We start from the raw sequence: 15,500 nt of genomic DNA, 5'->3' as shown, positions 1-15,500 counted from the left end.
ACTCTTATTACAGCTGACAAAGTTTAAAATAATGAGCTAGTGTATATGCAAGTAATAGTTATGAACCAAAAACTCGTGCCAAGCTCTAAATGGCTGGATACCAACATTTTTCTTCTACTCTTGGATGTGTATGATGTCAAAGAGGGTCCAAGAGAAGAAATATGGAGCTGGAAATGAGCATTATAACTCAATGCTAATACTGGAGATAGGGCATTGGCATTGGAAAACGATTTGCTCTCCAAGAGCCCTTCTAGTTGTTTTGCAAGTCTTGTCTGTGCAAATCCACCAAACTAATAATTAACATAAGAAATTTGCTAGGCAGCTCAGTATAACTGCAAAGTAGTTTTCCTATGTTATAATACAGAATGTAGTTCTAATAATGGATTTACAATTCTGTATCTAATTGTGGTAGGTATAGATTCTTATTTTCATATGTTTGAAGATACTATTTTTGTATTTATCAGGACTCTCTGACTAAGAAAAGAGAAATTTCAAATGAGCTAATCCAATCTATGTATAATAAGCAATCATGTCACTCAAGAACAAAGGTAGCCCATTCTATCTTTACAATGAAGGATTTTGCTGTGAAGCCACTGATCGCTGTTTATTCCATTTCAGTAGGTGCGCCTCTTATTTTTTAGCGATTAGGAGATAACAACTCTTTTTCCCTCCAAAAAGGAAGATTAAGGACGAGAAGCTGCACCCCGTTCTATGCAACCACAACTCTGCCTCTCTCCCGCGGCAGCGGTACAACATCACAAAAATGAGGATGGGTGTTTTATCAGGATTATTTACACTGAGACACCTCGATAATTTGATTGATACCGCCGCTTCTCTTTTCAGTGTAATTCATAACAGTTAAATTTTGATGATATTGCATGTGGCAGAAGAGGACAACTGGACTAAACAGCTTACCTGCAAGATTCTCCTGAGAGATTCCAGGTAGCTGCGCTCACTCTGAATGATGGAGCCAAGGATATGGCGCCTGACAACCTGCGCACACAACAGACCAGTCAGGAGATCTAGCGCAAAGAAGATATGATTAGGCAGAAGTATGTGTATGCTTTCAGTTAAGCATGGCACAGTTTGATGGATTGAACTATGATAATATGTTTGTCACAGGAGGAAAACACTGAAAGACAGGAAGGTTTGTTTGAACAAGGTTTGCAGCAGACTGCATGAATCACTGGATTTGTTTGACATGAAAGCAACTGTTGTACCAGATACAAAACGCAACGCTTTTTGAAAGAGGATGAAAAGTATAGAGTGTGTGGTAAATACTGTGGAAACAATAAATACATTTAACAGCCTCAACTGGAAACACAATAACCATAAAGATGTGACGTTTAGAACATGCACAAGCTTGCGACAAAAAGCCCTCTGATGTACCTGGTGGCTGGTCAGCCCCTCTGGCATCGGGCTCAGCTCTGGGGGAGGATGCTTCACTTCTGACACAGCCACATCCAGATATCCTGCATCATCCTCCTCTTCTGTAGATGTTGAGAAATGGGGAAAAAAGAGAGAATGACACAGAATGGTTAAAGCGTGCGTATGTGACAGAGATTGAGGCAGGGAGAGCGAGAATAACAAAAATGCAGCCCTCACATCTCACTGCAGTTGGAGAAAAACGGCGACACACTAAGTTTATTACCTCTAAAATATAAAGAGACTTCTGTACTCTCTGAAAAGGGAGCGCAATAGAGAAAGAAGTGAGAGTGAAAGCAGGCGAGGCAGAGAGGCCTTTAGAAAAACGAAAAAAAAAAAAAAAATCAAACAATACTGTATTTCTGTAGGAGTAAAGGAGGCACAAAGGAGTGTGACTGCAAAGACACAACCCAAAACATTCTCATCTGTGCATTGGCACAAAGTCGACAGTTTCAAAAATCCCTACTTCACCACTAACCATAAAGACATAAATACCAGAAGCTTCCAAAATTCCAATTAAAGACTTTGGAACGATGACAGAGGACTGGTGGAAAAGAAATACAATGCTGTGTTGATTTCCTTCAATCAATACCTAAAAATAGCAACACTGGCCTCTTTACTTCTTTGTGATGGCTTTAAGATTTGTTGGAGGTGTGGGTTTAGTGCCTGTGGTTTATGGGGCTGCTCAGTTCTCCATTAATGGATGCTAATCCATTAAGCGAAGGTCCTTATAACGCAACATATATGAGAATGCATGAGGTGCTTCATTCTTCTGCTTTCTCTAGCATCAAAAAAAAAAAAAAAGAATAGCTCGACCACAGTGTCTGTCGGAAAACTCAGGAAGCGTGTCTGTTTTATTTATTATAGTTATAATCAGTGAGATCTGTTTTTCACAGTGCTTTCATTTCTCCCTGAAGGGATTTGTATAAAGAAAAAGTAAGACTTTCTACTCTCTCTCCCTGAAACACTTCTTTGGCTTGGCTAGCTTTATATACAAGCAACTGCCTATAATTCAAAGTGTCAACTGTAAAGAGTTACAAAACCCAAACTTCATAACTTCCTAAACATAGTATAATTTCTATCCCCAAAAGCCACTTGACCAAGATTTACAAAGTTTTAGACTTTCCTGCATTACCCAATTGATCTTTTCTCTGCAGGAAGGAAACTTTTCGCATGACGGCTATTTTGGTCCTTTCAAGCCCATCCTTCGTTCCGCTTCTTGCTGCCTTCATGAGCTGCTGAACCTAGTTAGAGAGAGCAGACAGAGACAACAAAGGAGTGTTAGCGCATGAGGAAAGTGCCATGCTGTGGCAACTTGGTAACCTACTGTGCACCTCTGGAGAGAGATGGAGAGAAGTGGCGCTCAGTAGACTCATCATGAATCTCACCATCTGCAACTGCCTGTGGGTCGCTGAACAGGCTCTAATCAGTGAGTCTATGAGCGTATCATGGGAAGATTATGGTAAGAGAGTTCCACATGAGAGCAACGGAGCTGCGTAGCTCATGGTGGGAGAATTCAGCTGACCACAAACTCCACCTTTAGTATCAGAATAGCCCTGCAACAAGACTCCACAGACCCAGAATATACCCAGAGTGCTAGTATTTTTAAACAATGCTACTTCAGGAAAGTAGGTCATTAATTGGGGGCAAGTTGCGCTAGTGTTTATGGAAGCAAATATGCTGAATATTAGTTAATAATTAATGAGTTCCACAAATATATCTTAATATTAAACCAGGCAGGAAAAGAGAGAGTCAGAGAGAGAGACCAATAGACTGACCAGGAATCTTAAATTAAAGTCAGAGTCCACAGGAAAGTTGGGAAGGATGGTATAGCAAGCCAGTTAAGCCTTTACATCAGCTGAGCATACAAGACAGCATATTTCAGCTCAGGGTCAATCCTATTGGCAAACATCTAGCAGAGTGATTTTTAGCTCTCTAAAGACACGGTGAGATATTGCTGTGTTCACTTGCTGCTGGAGATATACCTTGATGTCATAGTTGTGTTTTCCAGACAGCCTCATGGCCAGTTCTCGTTTGGTCCTGGCACACCGTTCCCTCAGCCGACGCACTTCAGGAGTGAGCTACAGGTTTCGGACAAGGAAGGGCAGGGCATAGGTGCGGGTTGTGTTTAGCCACAAAAGGCAACAGGGGGATGAAAGAGCAGGAAAAAGGAAATAGAAAAGGGAAATGGAGGCAAAGAGATCAAGGCAAAACAAGCAACGAAACACTGGGAATTAATCACAAGCGCAGAGTGAAAGCTCGAAGCACTGCATTGGTCAGAGGGGTTATGCTGTATCAGACTGATGGCCTTTGATTTAGAGAAGGATGTCAGGGGTTTCAGGTGGTTTAGTGAACATATTAAATAAGAAAACTCTATTGCAGGTCTCCCAGGTTTCTTCGGTAAGATGAGAACTTTAGGTATACTTGGTATAAAATTAATTGGACGAAGCTAATTAAAAAAAGGATATTTTTGATCAAGGCTGTACTTGCCAAAAAGGGTTACTGGGCTCTAATGGGCCTTTAATTGTCAAACCAGTGACGCTGAATCGTTCCTTTTGTTCAGTGGCCTGGGACAAGTTTGCAAAGAGACCTGTGGAGGGATTTTCACAGCACACCCTCGTGTAATTACCTGAACTCATTTTTCTCTCCCTTCACAAGCAGCATTTTGCTACCTATGGTCTCCCTCGCTTCTCAAAGCATTAATTTTACTTGAGCTTCTCTTGGATTACCATGGAGTTATATCAACACCTTCAATATGTAAAAATATGTAAAGGTAGGTGTACATCTATACATTGATAAAGACTCAACTGAGCAAAATACTTTTTTTTATTAGAGTGATTGAAATTTTTTCTCATGCCTGCAACGGTGTATGCGTGTTGAAGGCTGGTGAAGCATGAAAAGAAATGCAGCACATTGTGAATGTGAACACAGTGCCATCATGTGGAAGGACACTCTGAAGCCGAACACTGATTAACAGCATCCTTGGCAGAAAAGAGGCAAAGAGATCTGAGGCTTTTCAAAAAGAAATGCCTTCTGTTTACTTTCATCCCACAATGAAAGTATAAAGCTAGACAGCCTGGTATACATTTTTTATGTTATTTATAGTTTCCTTACAGTTCTATACATTAATAAAGACAACTGCACAGCAGAAGCACCAGATGAAATAGTCACATTGATTTTTTTTCCCTATCTGCTGGAAACCAACCAAAACAACCTGGTCAGTCATGCTGCCATTTACAATCTAGAGAAATGACAACTTGTGTAGAGAAGGAAACGGATGCATTCACACAGGCTCTACCTTGCTCTTTGTTGGTAGTTTGGCCTCGTTATCAGAATGCTCATCGTAGCTTTCAAACTCACTGGAGCTCCATCCGTTGCCTGCCTCCAACGCACCAGTGTCTCTCTGAACGTCTTCATAGATCATATCTGCTAAACACAAGAACTATTACACATCAGAAGCTGCATAATGAGATTTGTGAGAAAGCAAGCAAAAAAAGTGAATAGGTGTCTACAGCTCCTAACCTTCATCAGGAGAGAGGGGTTCTTCGCTTGGAACATCATCATAGATCACCTCCGAAGCCTCTGCCGTCGGTGGTTCGGCTTCAGTCACACATAGAGTTGGCAGAGAATAACAGGAGAGTTGAAATAAATGTTCTGACTTGCACCTGCTTTTGTTACATCATTCTTTTATATCTCTAAAAAAAAAACAGCAAACACAATCTAACAGAGCTTTACACCGACTGAATGTTTATGCTCGATCTTTTAGACTCTGGGTGTCACTTAGTTTTAGAATATTTCCACATTTATGCCATTAACAGCATTTAAACATCATTATTCATAGGGAGATCTGCCAAATATCATGTGTATCTTGTGTACTGTTGCCACAACGGCTTTGCCTACATGACATAAGATGATTGTATCAGGCTTGTTTGAGCTATTGACCCATTCTCTCTCCACGCTTGGCAGGATTTGTCATTAACTGCTTTGAGAGTGTTTCAGCCTAATTTAGCTCAGTGAGCTTTATTGATTTGGTCTTAAACTGTGATTTGTCTGCAACACTTTCCCCTAAACCCTGAACAGCAACAATCACTGTTTTCAATTAATCTGACTGAAGATGTGAATTCTATCATGGATTATTGAGTCTAAAATTTAAAATAACCTTGCAATACAAGCCAGAAGATAAACTATTCTTTTCTTTCCCTCTTTTATCCCCCAACAAAAAAGGATTAGCTCCACAAATGTTCGTTATACCTCGCTTGGTTTCCGATGCCTGTGCATTCAAAGAGGATTCACAACAGAGAAGAAAACAACTGGAGTTGGGCTATCAGCCTGACTCCCAGCATATCGGCAAAGTGACTGGGCCTCTTGGGAACATGGCTTTTTACTTTAAATGTGGTATACCAGAAGTTCTTCACTGTGTTTTCTTACTTTATATTTAACTTTTCTCCACAGCAAGAAAGTGACGTTTGAATAAACTCATTCTTAGTTCTTACTGCATCTAAAGGCACACTCTAATCCATATAATATCTATGATCACAAAAATATATTGTTGCTTTAAGAAAGAGAAAAAACTTAATTATTCACAATGACTCTACACAACTTTGGTTCCAGTGCAGGTTAATCCACATGCAAAATACAAAGTCCGACAATTGAAGACTTTATCTGAAAATGTGGCAAGCGTGAAATAGTAATAAATTTCTCATTAGCATCAGCACAACTGTAGTCATTTTTCTTGCTTTAAGTCAGCTTGCATCTACCATTTTCTGTATTTTAATTTTAGATATCAGGAAGAAAGGTTTAATATACTTCCATTATTTGATCAATTTAACTGCATTGTACGCATTCAGACTAAAGCAGAGGCCCCTGTGTGAAAATGCATCAGAGGGGTGGGACATAAAAAACGTCATGCAGTACTGCAGGGCTCCTTTACATCTCCCGTTTCTGAGCCACCTTCAAACAGCAGCACTGCTGACTGAGTCGAAATCCGAAAGCAATTTTCCCTCATGGAAATGGTACTCTATTGATCCTCGTCCTAAATTAATTGGATTCATGTCATGTCTGTGTAGAAATCAAATCATGGCACAGAATATGTGTGTGTGTGTGTGTGTGTGTCAGTCTGTGTTGTATCAGTATATGTTTGAAAGGGGTACATATGTGTTTATACACATGAAGGCATCTTTATGTGTGTCTGGCCTTTCAATGTAGAAATCAATGAGCCATGAGATGACCACAGATTTGTAATATGGTGTTCTTGCCACCTTTGATCAAGGTCAAGAGATGGAATGTGTGATACTAACAAAATACTGTTTACAATTCATATTGCCAGTTTCATTATGGTGTGGTCCACAGTACTGTTTACCCAATTCTGGAGGCTGTATTGGTTTTTCTATCAGATCTATCCGCAATGTGAACACTGTAATACATAGGTGGAATGAGTTGGAGTCCCAAGGCAAGCTTAGGTTTAATCTTTTTTGGTCTGAAATTGAACCCTTGATCTACAATATAAGGTGCACGGTTCACTGTCAATATAATTTAGCTTCGTACCTTCAGGGATGCCCGTCGAGCCTTGCTTGACGGTTTCTTTGCTGTGGTCTCCTGAATCGACCGGGGACTCCACAGCTGATGGTGCCACAGGAAGCCCCCGGAGCGCCTCTCCTACACAAGGAACTGAAGCACTGGGCTCATCTGCTTCTGCTGCTGAGGCACTGGAAGGTACCCAAACATTAGCACAGTTAAACTAACACCGAGTTCTGTGTGCCTCATAATAAGTTAATTTCAATGGGAGGAAGGGGAGGCAGAGTGGTTGGAGGTGGATGGGTGGGTGGGGGGGTGGTCGAAAATAGTTCTTTGCTGTTCAAGCGTGCAAATGCACACTCCCTAAAGTGTAACAGAACACATCTTGCTACTGTCAAATTCATGTGCGTTTCTGAAGTAACTTCTTTCGGAAACAGGAACATAATTCTTTTCCCAATTTGGCTAGAGGATGTTTTGTTTTCCCTTTTGTCTTTGTGCTTATTTGATATTTAAAAGAGGTTTCTCCAAGACAAAAACTGATTTCAAAGAAATTTGGTTGGAAGTGATGACTGTTTTTTTCCTGCATTGGGGAATTCTGGCACCGTCCAACGACCAAAGAAAAGTCTCTAACATAATTTCAGCTTGTTTTCTCATTTGTGTTTCGTTTAATCAAGCGTTTTCAAACATCAAAAGTAAAAGTCAACATCATTTTTACCAAGCCACCAGAAACAGGAAAATTTCACAGATTTCTATCATATAAATGAACACTAAACCGTACGTGGACATTGTGCCACTATGTGTTTCGAGATACAGTTGTGAAATCAGATCAGAAACCAAGATTAAATTAAGGGGACTGCTCAGCCTCTATAACCTGTCTCATTGCTTTCTTTTTTGTATATTTTTAAGTTGTTGGTGTTGAGTTTTTTAATGGTATTTAGAGGCTCTTTGGTCATGAACATCTTCCTACCAATGCTGAAAATAGCTACATATTGTAGAATTACTGTTTAAATCTTGTGACAGCAATGTTATGCCATTAAAAAAATCCCAAAAAACAGTGATACCCTCAGTTGTAACTGGGCTATACTTTGCTGATTCAATTATTCACAAGAACTTTTGCAAAGCCCAAAGTGTGCTACTTGAGTCACTTAACTTGTCCCTGAGCACTGTCATATCATTGTCTGTCATGCCTGAGTCTGACTATAATTACTACTGGCTTTATGAATGAAAACATGCCCTGAACCAGCTATTAAAATCAGACTCTAGCACCACAGGGGGGAATCGTGTTGATACAGCTATCACAATGCTTGTGTTGATGCTGCCAGTGAGGCATTTTTCTCCCCCACATGACTGATAATATGACAGGATCCAGCATGTAGGAGAATCTCATCTACACTAATTAAATTGTCTCTCAGCTAAACACCTCAGCAACACTTGCAATGCCAGTACCAGCAGCAGCAGCTACTCAAGGTGATGGGCAACTGGTAGACAAATGAGACGTGCCAGAAGAATGTTGTCCATGGGAACTGCTGGGGAGGTAGCCTTGCAAGCTTGAAACACACTGTTGGTATTCAACAATCTTGCAAACTGTTATCTTTCACTGTGGGAGCATGTGTACAATGTGTGTACAATGATCAAAGCTAGCAGGAAGGCGTTTGTACCATCTGCGATTTTTGGACTATGGAAAGGTAAGATTAACTGAGTTTTTGTAATGGAAGCATTGCATGATGGAAGCATCACAAACACTGTTTTAAATGCTCTCCTCTTTTACATTGGTTATGTCTCTACATATACACACAAAAGGTATTGTAAATATTTTCAAATATATATATATATATATATATATATATATATATATATATATATATATATATATATATATATATATATATATATATATATATATATATATATATATATATATATATATACAGTGGGGCAAAAAAGTATTTAGTCAGCCACCGATTGTGCAAGTTCCCCCACTTAAAATGATGACAGAGGTCAGTAATTTGCACCAGAGGTACACTTCAACTGTGAGAGACAGAATGTGAAAAAAAAATCCATGAATTCACATGGTAGGATTTGTAAAGAATTTATTCGTAAATCAGGGTGGAAAATAAGTATTTGGTCAATAACAAAAATACAACTCAATACTTTGTAACATAAACTTTCTTGGCAATAACAGAGGTCAAACGTTTACTATAGGTCTTTACCAGGTTTGCACACACAGTAGCTGGTATTTTGGCTCATTCCTCCATGCAGATCTTCTCAAGAGCAGTGATGTTTTGGGGCTGTCGCCGAGCAACACGGACTTTCAACTCCCGCCACAGATTTTCTATGGGGTTGAGGTCTGGAGACTGGCTAGGCCACTCCAGGACTTTCAAATACTTCTTACGGAGCCACTCCTTTGTTGCCCGGGCGGTGTGTTTTGGATCATTGTCATGTTGGAAGACCCAGCTTCGTTTCATCTTCAAAGTTTTCACTGATGGAAGGAGGTTTTGGCTCAAAATCTCACGATACTTGGCCCCATTCATTCTGTCCTTAACACGGATCAGTCGTCCTGTCCCCTTGGCAGAAAAACAACCCCATAGCATGATGTTTCCACCCCCATGCTTCACAGTAGGTATGGTGTTCTTGGGATGCAACTCAGTATTCTTCTTCCTCCAAACACGACGAGTTGAGTTTATACCAAAAAGTTCTACTTTGGTTTCATCTGACCACATGACATTCTCCCAATCCTCTCCTGTATCATCCATGTGCTCTCTGGCAAACTTCAGACGGGCCTCAACATGCACTGGCTTCAGCAGCGGAACACGTCTGGCACTGCAGGATTTGATTCCCTGCCGTTGTAGTGTGTTACTGATGGTGACCTTTGTTACTTTGGTCCCAGCTCTCTGCAGGTCATTCACCAGGTCCCCCCGTGTGGTTCTGGGATCTTTGCTCACCGTTCTCATGATCATTTTGACCCCACAGGATGAGATCTTGCGTGGAGCCCCAGATCGAGGGAGATTATCAGTGGTCTTGTATGTCTTCCATTTTCTGATGATTGGTCTGGTCTGGTGCAGGTCTACAATTCTTTTCCTGGTGTCCTTCGAAAGCTCTTTGGTCTTGGCCATGGCGGAGTTTGGAGTCTGACTGGTTGAGGCTGTGGACAGGTGTTTTTTATACAGCTGATGAGGTCAAACAGGTGCCATTCATACAGGTAACGAGTGGGGGACAGAAAAGCTTCTCACAGAAGACGTTACAGGTCTGTGAGAGCCAGGGATTTTCCTTGTTTGAGGTGACCAAATACTTATTTTCCGCCCTGATTTACGAATAAATTCTTTACAAATCCTACCATGTGAATTCATGGATTTTTTTTTCACATTCTGTCTCTCACAGTTGAAGTGTACCTCTGGTGCAAATTACTGACCTCTGTCATCATTTTAAGTGGGGGAACTTGCACAATCGGTGGCTGACTAAATACTTTTTTGCCCCACTGTATATATATAGCTTCAGTTCTCGTTTGTGCCATGTTTCCCTGTTGCACAATAAACGCCTGCCACATAGGTGGAAGCAGATACGCCTTGCCAACATGTTGTATTACAGCTACTGATAATACCGTTTGGTTTTACAGTGGTGTCAAGTTCTGCAAAGTATTACTCTAATGCATTGACTATGATGTGACATCATTCATCTCAATCTGAAGGACAAAAAGGATCTCCACCCACATGAAAACAAAACAAGAGCTATTTCTCATCACATTGCTTGCAATGAACTGATCTCTTGTCATTAAAATTACTTGTGTGGGAAAAGAGCAGAGTCAGAACAATAGTGATACACAGATTGCCTCCCTGACTGTGTGCATTCATGTCAAGTATGAGTAATTTGAGCAGGGTAGCAATCGATCCAGGAATATTTTTGCGCACCCCCGTCACAACTTATCTCTGCCTATAAGCCCTAGTGAGTCATATAGCTTAAGGAGAGAAAGAGGAATGATTTTTCAATGCAAATGACATAGCCTGGGGCAGAGCACAGCCTAAAGTGGAAGCTGCTTGAATGCAAATACTGCATTTCCATCTGTTACCATTCTCTTTACCAACAACACCAGAGCAGTGCAATATGCCAAATCCCTACCCGTTTTAGCCCCTCAATCTCTCCTGATCATCTCAGATAGAGCTAAAAGGAAAAATGACCCTTTGGAATTATCAGAATTTTTCTGGTGATTGCTCATAATATGTGTGGTAGAAAGGACCCAAAGCACATGGTGTTATAGACACGTGAACGACTTTATTTACAATTTGCTTCCTGCTCATAAGGCTTTTCAGCCACCTCTTTCTGTGCAGCACACCTTCCCCTGGTCTCGGCATCCTACTGAAGTAGGGAAGGCGTGGCCATGCGATGACACCACACATCCCGCCACAACCCCCCATTGCCCAACTTAGGCAGGGGAGCTATCTGGCTTCTGATACCAATGTGCTCAAAACCCCCGGACCTCGGACCGGTACCGGTCTGTGAGTCGTTTGGTACCGGGCCGCGAGAGTTGAGGCTCAGGTGTGAAATGTATAGTTTTCAGAGTTTTTATCGGTTTTCAGCGTTATTTTGTTATCGTTTACTCAGTTTTCCTTGGTCTTTTCACGTGTGTTATGAATAATTTTTTTTTTTTTTCGGTGCTGGTACTAGTTTTATTTTGTTGTATTTATCCGCGACACCTTAAAGGCCGGTCCATGAAAATATTGTCGGGCATAAACCGGTCCGTGGCGCAAAAAAGGTTGGAGACCGCTGCTCAAAAGGGTCCTCCACTAATGGCAAAGGGCGCAAAGGTTTTTTTGGTATGGCCAGTCAGTTGACCAGCTCACATCCCAGGCTGGACGCGCACCATTGATGCACATCCCCCCAAATGCACGGCCAATAATTTGGACCATAATTCATTCCAGAGTATTGTCATATCCCATAATCCCTGCCACTGGGTTATAATGAGCCGCCTGGAGATTCATTTCGCAGCAGCTCTTAGGCGCCAACAGCTGGGCGTGTTCCTCTTCTGTGTGAGTGTCACGACTCACTCGCTAAAGCCTATCTTTAATCAATACAAAATGCAGCGCTGCATCAGGGCACACCGTGTGACCATCAATTCTTATCACTTGGTGAAAGGCTGAGCGTAGGGTGTCATCACGATGCTGTTCGAGTGGAAATACCGGAGCCGGCGGGGCCCCGTCATCTCCTTCTCACCAGAGTAAGCGTCCGACGACCCCCACGTCACCGCTGGGTGCAGCGCAGACACTACACGCCACTAAATGTTGTGAACACATCCCCAGCTGAACCACAAACCACACCCCGCCACAGTGATCTGAATGATCGTCATCTAAGTCAATGTGTCCAAACATAATTTAAAGAACAAATAATAAACAGTAGCACTTTTAGTGTTTTTATTAAGCACACTGAGTAACCCTGTATCTGCCCACTACTTATCCTGAACCTTTTCCAAATTGCACACTGTGTTAATGCCAAGCTTTTCTGTACAGCAATGACAGACTCCAGTTAGACTGCACTGCAAGTCTTGAGTTCATGGCTTCTCGTTATATTTATATACTAGTTTGCTTTGAATGTTTTTAAAGAATCATCTTTGTTTCTTTTTCGTTCACAGCGCAACCAACAGAGGGAAGCACAAGGTGAGAGTTCTTCAAACAAAGTGGCTGTGAAAAATAAATGTGTTCTTCATGGTAGATTAGACACGTTGCTTTCCAAGGGCAAATGTGTAAAGTTCCCCGCAAAGTTGCAAAAGGGAAAAAAAAGGTGAAGGCAAAAAACTTCTGTGGGGAAAAACAACAAAAAGTGAAAAAGGAAAATTATTCGGTAAGGTTAAAGCTCTGTGTGCATAAAACAGATGCATGCAGACACGTTGTCATGGTATCTTTTGTGCTAATCTTTTCACTGCTGAGGTTCCGTGTCATCCGTTTAATGAAAACTATCTGTCAAGTGTTAAAATGTGAAGTCAGAGGTAAATGCTGGTATCAAACACTGGCATGCACATAAAACTCAGGAGAGAAGTGCTGCTTTGAGCCTAATAGCTGTAACGAGCTGATGTGCTGTCATAGCAGTGCTAAAAAAAACACATTTCTACAATAACATTCGCAAAGTAATTTTGGCAATATTATTCTAAAACTGCTGACAGATTTAGTGGATGTGCTGACAGTCTTAACACCTTGATTGTGGAAAGTGCTATTGATAGCTTTTCTTTAAAAGGCAGACTATTGACTAAACCAAACTGGAAATGTGCACTCAGCAGAAATCTTCCTGAATAAGAAATTGCCAAGACCTCGCTGTGACTTTATCGCACACACACAGGCACGCAGGCACACACGTATATAATCATTTATGCGCTCACATATGCACACAGCAGAAATGTACACATACAGACACGCTCACACCTGTGTACAGACACAGGCAACTTCTTTCAGCGCAGGAAAGTCGACAGGAATCCAAACTATCAGCAGAGGTTTCTGAACACACTTCCTAGAAGCACAGGTGGGAGACCTCATGGTTTCCATCAAGCAAGCACAGAGGGTAGAGAGAAATTATTCTGATGAGATCTCAAACCAAAGGGTTTTTTTTGTCTTTTTTTGTAGTTTTAATGTTTTTTTTCATAGACAGAAATAAAAACAATAGAACTGCACACAAGGTCAGTGTGTAAAATATAGTACAAAAAGCAGTATAAGCTACAAAGCACAACCCCCAGATATTTGATCGGAGCACCAGGGAATTCAGAGGCCAAGTCAATACCTAAATCTATTCCGAAACTATTTTTGTAGTAGAGTAAGAGCTATTAATCTGCCGAAGCACGACACTGATAAATAAAATCTAAATCAATGCTAAGACCCAGTATACTGCCCATAGTGTGCCTCTGCAGCCTTTTTAAAATAGTGTGTCCTGCTGCCACATAGACAGTCAACCACACGGTGTAACAGCAAATATGACTCATCAGACCACGTCTACTTCCATGCACTCACATGCCTATTAAAGCACTTTCAACATAGGAGATGGGGTCAGTGTGGGCTCTTTGACCAGTCTGTCGCTACATATATCCACACACAGCAATCTTTCCTGCGTTTTGACACCTTTCTATTACTGACATTGTACAGCTTTTTCTTAAATCTGTCTCCTGTGGGACCGAAACACACGGGTCAGTTTTTGCTCTACACTTGAGTCGTGAACGCTGAGTGATCCTGAGTGATTATGGGTAGCTAGAACTGTCCTTTTTAAAAAGCAAATATACCACTTAGAATCTAGGATAATCTACCTCTTAGTAAGTTCAGCTGTAACTATATAACTAGTGTAAGTCAAGTGTTTGTATATTGCGGCTAATTTCAGTGTTCATTTTATTTTCCTTATTATTGACTGTCGCAATGGATTTTACCTTTGGGGATTTAATAGGATGACTGCTTTTCAAGCTCACGGTGAGTTCAAACTCACCGTGAGCTGAAATATGCTTTGGAGAAACTCTAATTCTGCACGTCAGTGTCTGGGTTTCTGTTCTGTAAGTGACTTTGACTGCTGACCTCCCTGTGGAGAGCAGGAGGCAAAAAGACAGTTTCCTTAGTGGAATCAATAAACTATCAAATCATCATTTACTATGCAGACGCCTCACAGCAAATCATCTTAACTGCATGAAAGATGATTTCTGACTGCATCAATATCGAGGTCATTTCATGCACCTTCTCAGGAATGGATATTTTGTCTGCTGTTCATTTTACATTTCCAATGATTCAGAGTCAGGTACTGGATTATCATGTATTCATGCATGTAGAAAGTTTCATTCGTGAATGTCAAATATTATATGTAATATTTCCAAAAACTCAACAAAAATAAGTAAAATGTACTCCCAGTGGAAGAGAACCACGCAGTTAGTATTATGCGCCAAGTTATGGCGTGATCTGCCTCCTAATGTCCCTGCACACCCACACAAGCATATTCAGCCATTCTGGCTGATTAGACCACTCCTCAGGTTGGAGGCAGTCAGACTTCTGCTTGGAATTATGTGAGGACTCTGTGTACAGATATGAGTACATGAAGTCCTCCCCCACATCTCAGAGCAAAGCTAACAGGCGAGGGAGGGAGCTGTCATTTATAGTCATACACGCCCACACAGTTCTAAGAAGTCTAATCAGCAACAACACCAACAAAAAATAAATAAATGGAATGAACTTGTGGGCGTTCCATATGTGCAGGGCTTTAACAGGTACCACAACACTTATACAATGAAGATTAATGGAATTCAATTTGTTCTACTCAAAGCAATAACAAAAACAAACACACGGGTCTTTACAGAAACGCTGTCCCCGTTTTTGTAATCGACATGCACCCCACTGTCAGTACATGCATACATTTAGACTTGCTTCATTTCCATTAGGGAGACATTTGCAAAGGATAATGGAGAGAAACCAGGTCTAGTCTTTACTATGTAAAGTGTGCTAAGTTGATATATGTTATGATTTGGTGCTATATGAAGAAAACTAAATTGCATTGCAAAAAAGACTTGCAAAATTTACATTACTACATTAGGAATTATAGATGAGGCTAATCCTAAT

General features: G+C 40.9%; 1 protein-coding gene across 3 annotated transcripts in view; it reads right to left on the bottom strand.

Annotated features, from left to right (window-relative positions):
• The window catches only part of arhgef10la (Rho guanine nucleotide exchange factor 10 like a), a 114,027-nt gene that overhangs the window by 79,234 nt on the left and 19,293 nt on the right, over window positions 1-15,500 (bottom strand). Inside the window, exons 4-10 of one of the 3 annotated variants that reach the window (XM_006782919.3) lie at window positions 6,970-7,130; window positions 4,948-5,025; window positions 4,724-4,854; window positions 3,411-3,506; window positions 2,561-2,669; window positions 1,390-1,490; window positions 916-993 (exon numbers count right to left, since the gene is read on the bottom strand). In XM_006782919.3, the coding sequence (XP_006782982.1) occupies window positions 916-993; window positions 1,390-1,490; window positions 2,561-2,669; window positions 3,411-3,506; window positions 4,724-4,854; window positions 4,948-5,025; window positions 6,970-7,130 (754 nt within the window). The remainder of the gene's footprint in view (window positions 1-915; window positions 994-1,389; window positions 1,491-2,560; window positions 2,670-3,410; window positions 3,507-4,723; window positions 4,855-4,947; window positions 5,026-6,969; window positions 7,131-15,500) is intronic. The other 2 variants (XM_006782920.3, XM_006782921.3) reach the window with 2 other exon arrangements.

This window comes from Neolamprologus brichardi, chromosome 5 (assembly GCF_056152115.1).
Source record: "Neolamprologus brichardi isolate AB-2024 chromosome 5, ASM5615211v1, whole genome shotgun sequence".
NCBI classification, from domain to species: domain Eukaryota; kingdom Metazoa; phylum Chordata; class Actinopteri; order Cichliformes; family Cichlidae; genus Neolamprologus; species Neolamprologus brichardi.
The sequence above is the reverse complement of the archived record's forward strand: the minus strand, read 5'-3'. Positions and strand labels throughout refer to the sequence as shown.